This window comes from Galeopterus variegatus, unplaced genomic scaffold (genome assembly GCF_000696425.1).
Source record: "Galeopterus variegatus unplaced genomic scaffold, G_variegatus-3.0.2 Scaffold17814, whole genome shotgun sequence".
NCBI lineage: Eukaryota > Metazoa > Chordata > Mammalia > Dermoptera > Cynocephalidae > Galeopterus > Galeopterus variegatus.
In genome coordinates, this window is record NW_007743925.1 from 12,673 (window position 1) to 17,788 (window position 5,116).

The window sequence follows — 5,116 nt, forward strand, 5'->3', positions numbered from 1 at the left end:
AAGTGTGCAATCCACATGGTATTTAGCTTACCCTTCTCTTGCCCATGTAGAAAACCACAGGTTCCCACCAAAGGGGACCCTGAATGGTAGTACAGGACCCATGGTCTAATTCTTAAACTCCTTTGACTGTGTAACTTTGGCCGGTCATTTGTCCTTTTTGCCTCAGTTTCCTCATCTGGGAAGATGTGGGAAAGATGGTGGGTGAATTGGACTGGGTGCCCTCCTAGGCCCACCCCAGCTCTAATAATTTATTTATATATGATCTCACTCTGGAAGGAACATGGACAGCCCACCCTTCCCATCCGAGAGAAGCTCCAGCTGTGCCTTTGATGGATCCCTCTCAATGTTGGCCGAGGGGCAGGAGCTCTTGCTGCTGAAGTTCAATTTAAGACCTTCGATACCTGCTCCAGGGGAATCAGATTCCCAGTGCCCCACTTATGTGGTGTGCAGAGGCCCTCTCTCCTGAGCAATTTTCAGCTTTTTCTAGAGCCCCATACCCCAAGCTTCCTGCTCAGCCACAGACAAAGCTCAGGTGAAGGAAAAGTGCAGCAAAGCAGAAGACAATGGGGGAGACAGAACCTGCCCCATTAGGTTTCCCACTGCCATCCTGCTCTCTGTTGCCCCAGTCAGTGCCTCAAATCGGGAGACAAGACTAAAATCTGTGGGGATTTTCTCCATTTGCATAATTTCAAAGCAATAATATAGCTAAGAATGTCCCTTCAAAACATCAGGAGTGGGCTGGCTGGTTAGCTCATTTGGTTAGAGCACCGTGTTATAACACCAAGATCAAGAGTTTAGATCCCCTTACCAGCCAGCTGCAAAAAACAAAACAAACAAACAAAACACTATCAGGAGGAAAGTCATTGTTAGGCAATCGTAGCCAACAAGCTTGGGAGTTCAGATCCTGCCACACCAGGCTTTTGTGTAGGATTTAGAGGGTGGGAGGGGAGGGTGAATTTATCTATAGGTGTTAATCTGCCATAAAAGAAAGACTTTGAAATATAGCTAATTCTTGGGGAAAATCCGTCCAAAACATTTAAGTTATAAAAAAGGCTCCTCAAGATGGGTTGGGAAAAACCATACACAATTTTAGAGGAAGATGGTGAAAAAAACATGCTTCCTTGCAGGTCCAAGAATTCCCAGAGATAGAAATATTAACTTTCAAAGTCCTGAACTTCCCGTGACCTGTGGTAAGGCGAAGGGGACTCTGTATAAGGATAAATTGAAACAAGGTGAGTTTCATGATCTACACTTTTCAACTGAAAAACGCCCATGTGAATAGCATAGTGTTTAGGGAGTAGACTCCTGTGTTGGGGGGGGGGTCTCCGAGGTTTGGTGATTTGCTAGGATCTCCCCTAGGACTGAGTATATGGTCACACTTATGACCAGGATTTATAAGTGTGAAAGGAGCCAAAGCAAAGTGCGACAAAGGAAGAGGCACATGGGCCAAGTCCAGAGAAACCAAGAGCAAGCTTCCAAGAGTCCTCTCCCAGTGCAGCACATGGGACTCATTTAATTCCTCCAGCAATGAATTGTGACAACACGTGTGAAATGTTGTTTACCAGGGAAGCTGGCCTGAGCCTGAGAGTCCAGGGTTTTTTCAGGTATTAGTTACACAGGCATCCTCTGCCTAGCCATACCAAAATTCCAGACTCCCAGGAGGAAAGCAGGTGTTCAGCATACACCATATTGTATGCACAGACAGTTCAGGCACAGTAAGCTACTCATCAGTTCTGGGACTGGTGTGAACCCTCCTGAAATCCAAATTCCCAGATGCCATCCACGGGTGAACTTTGCACATAGGCCCTTCTAAGTATAGTGTCAGGCCCTCCATGTTAACTCTTTTCTGCACAACACCCTGGACAGGTTGGAGTAACAATGACATTTTTACACTTCAAACTCATGAAACATGAGCCTACCAGGCCCTCTCCCCTTCCCCATGGAAAAGGCCTACAGGATGCCTGTCTAGCACAAGGACAAACACTTCAACACCTGGGTGGGAAATGTACACACCTGAGAAATTCCACATCAACCTTCACAGCCCCGTTCCCTATAGCACCTGTACGGCCTTATGCTAAGTGGGAAGAGCACAAGATTTAGAATCAAAAGACCCGCATTCAAGTTTCAGCTATACCAAGAGTGTTTGTTTCATCTATGGCAAGGTTCCCAGTCTCAGCCCCGAACTCTCTCCTCCACCAAATGAGAATAATAATTGAAACTAGCCTCACTGTATTATTAAGAGAAGAAATGAAATAATAGATAAAATAAAAATAAAAATAAAATAAAATACTTGGCAAATTATAATTGGTAAAGTACATTATGAGTGTTCTTCTGCCATGATTGATTTGCCCTCCCATAATATAATTCTTTGGGCACCAACAAGTATAAATATTTACCCCATGACTATACTGCATATGTGTCATTTAACTTTTCCCACTAGATAATATTTCCATAATTACTTTTAACATAAAATAGCCATGAATCCAAAATATGAGAAATAATTGATTGCCATTAGCTGGATGACCAACTTTGTCCAAGATGAGGCAGGTGTAGCTGTAGTGACAGCTTCCACATGGCCAGCTGGGGTCACATGGACTGGCAGGGCACAGAGAAAGGAGGAGAAAGAAATCTACTCATTCATTAGGGCCATTCATGTTTCTCTTTTAAATATAGCAAAATGCTTTTAAAAGGTAAATCTTGGTGGTAATTACTCTCCCTGTCATTGTATAAAGGTCAAAGAAATATATACACACAGGGCATGGAGTCCTCTTCTGCCCTGGCCTTCAGGCTGGGGGTGGGGCCCCTGATGTCTGAGAGGAAAGCGCAGACTCTCCTGCTACTGATCCTGAGCCCGTGGGTGGCTCCAGATGCAGTATAGTTGGGGGCCAAGTTTAGGTGTTTTCCCAGTCGGGAGCTCAGCTTGTCTTGGTTTTACAGGAGCCTCGGAGAATTGTGTACAGAGTGAGGATGGAAGGTGGTTCACCCCCAGGAAATTTGAAATTGAAGGAGGCTACGCAGCTTCCAAGAACTGGAAGCTGAGCCTTCGCTGCGGCGGGCATCCCCTGAAGCACCTGATGGAGGTATCCTAGTGACGGACGGTTTAAATCAAGGACTTAGCTTCATGATTCGCTAACACCAAGCTTTAGCAGAATTTCCCAGGGTCCAGAAAATCGTCATGATGCCCCTTGCCCAAGTCACAATGCTTATGTCATTACTAACATTTCATCCATCCAGGGGTTACCTTGGCTGGCTTATATTATGGCTTAATCCCCTGAGTGCATTAACTCATCCTTTTGAAGGTAGACAGTAAATTGTGGCCTTGACTCTGCCACTAAGAAGTCGCACAATTTGATCACATGGAAATAACTTAAATGGGAGGAGAGGGTTCTTAAACCTTGGGGGCCAATGTTAAGAGTAATATGGTAGAATTATATATCGAAAACTAATATATTGGTATGGGTAATTCCTTGAAATATACGATATTTCAACAATATTTCTTTTAATAAGCCACCTCAAGCTTATTCTTGAAAGAGAATATAAATAGGTTTCATTTTAAAACAACTCCTTAGCTCCTCATATCAACCCCTTGATGTGGACAAAGCAGGGAAAGAATCTCTGTTGCAAATGAACCCATGTCCTTTGATCCGGATATAGTGCTCTTTCTGTGTCACATCTTGTGCTACTCTAACAATAAAGAGAAGGTCTCTACTTAGAAAATACTTATTGAGCTACATCTAAAGCCATGAGGGAATCCAAGGTGTGAGCTCCTAACCAGGAAGGAGGCTGCACATTCATAACCACAGGACTGCAGTGTGTCTATGCTGCAATGAGAGGGAAGGGACACAGTGGCTGGGGCAGGGAAGGTCATTCCTGGCTTTGAGACTGAGGACATTTTTGTGGAACCATTTGCACTGAGCTAGGTTTTAAAAGAACAGTTTTACCAAGCAAAAGTGTAAAACGGGGCATTCTACATACGTTGAAATGATGGCATGGAAATCTGCTCCACGTCATCTCAAGAAGTTGTGGGTGTGAGGCGTGATACATTTGCTGTGCTGATTGCAGAGGTCATGAGGCACCAGGGAGGAGTCTAAACACTTCCTTTAATCACTGGGGAATCATGAGAAATAATTTCCACAAAGACACCTTGATTTTGAGTTGACAGTGGGACATCTACGTAGATCTATCTGGAAGGCAGAAAAACCAAGCTCACAAAATAAAAACAAGGACCCATCGTATCACTAATCTCTTTTCTCTTTCAGAGGGGGTTTTTACCATGCCCACCAAGAACAAGAAAACAGGTGATTAATGCATGACCTTGCCCCAGTGTCTCATCAACCATATTGTTCATTTTACATCCCTGTAGCCTTATCATTTCTACATTGACCAATCATGATAAAAATTGATTTTGCAGTTGTTGCTTTCAAACATTATACAACGTACGAGGCCAGGAGTTCTTTGAGCCTTAAAACATTTGAGATAGGGGTGGAAACAATCCTTAAAAATAGATAATATTTTTATGCAGAACTGACCTTATATGTCTGCTTTAATAAAAGATCTGAGTGCCATACTGTCTTCAAGTTAAGTATAAGAGCTGGGGCTGCAGTTGGAAAAGTAAGCACGATTTTGAAATGCACAAAACAATACGTTTAACAACTGTTGCCTTTGCAAGCTCCACTTAAGCACCAATTTGTTTTCCTGTGTTCTATCTTTAATGAACAAGAATGGAGCAAAAGTTCCCCTAGAAACATCCCATGGTCACTCCAGCTGACTTACTGCAGACTCCCTCTTGTGTATACAGCCATATGTCACCCAGGGAAGGAAACAACAGGAAACACATCTCTCCCTTTCTTTTGTTTTTCTTCCACTACACACACACACACACACACACACAGAGTTCTTCAACGGGAATGGTTTTTTTCCTTTGTGACACCATTGTGAGTGGAGCAATTGAGAGGCAGAAGTGCTGTCTGACGGGCCGGCCCGGTGGCGCACTGGAGAGTGCGCCGCTTGGGAGCGTGGCGGCGCTCCCGCCGAGGGTTCGGATCCCATGTGGAGACCGGTTCCCGCTCACTGGCTGAGCGCGGTGCGGGCGCAACACCGAGGGTTGCAATCCCGT

The 5,116-nt window shown here is 44.3% G+C and overlaps 1 protein-coding gene across 1 annotated transcript; it reads left to right on the forward strand.

Moving 5' to 3' along the window:
* Nucleotides 1–1,099: 1,099 nt before the first annotated feature.
* LOC103582771 (nuclear autoantigen Sp-100-like) lies at nt 1,100–4,338 on the forward strand. The gene is made up of 3 exons (XM_008564279.1): nt 1,100–1,232; nt 2,938–3,080; nt 4,260–4,338. The coding sequence occupies exons 1-3, from the start codon at nt 1,100–1,102 to the stop codon at nt 4,311–4,313; spliced, it is 330 nt and encodes a 109-aa protein (XP_008562501.1). The 3' UTR covers nt 4,314–4,338.
* Nucleotides 4,339–5,116: the final 778 nt, after the last annotated feature.

Bases quoted from the DNA above. Each gene is read 5' to 3' on its own strand.
- LOC103582771 (XM_008564279.1), top strand. From the start codon at position 1,100: ATGGTGAAAAAAACATGCTTCCTTGCAGGTCCAAGAATTCCCAGAGAT. The intron at 1,233-2,937 runs GTGAGTTTCATG...TTGGTTTTACAG, and splicing joins TAAGGATAAATTGAAACAAG to GAGCCTCGGAGAATTGTGTA. The intron at 3,081-4,259 runs GTATCCTAGTGA...TTTCTCTTTCAG, and splicing joins CCCTGAAGCACCTGATGGAG to AGGGGGTTTTTACCATGCCC.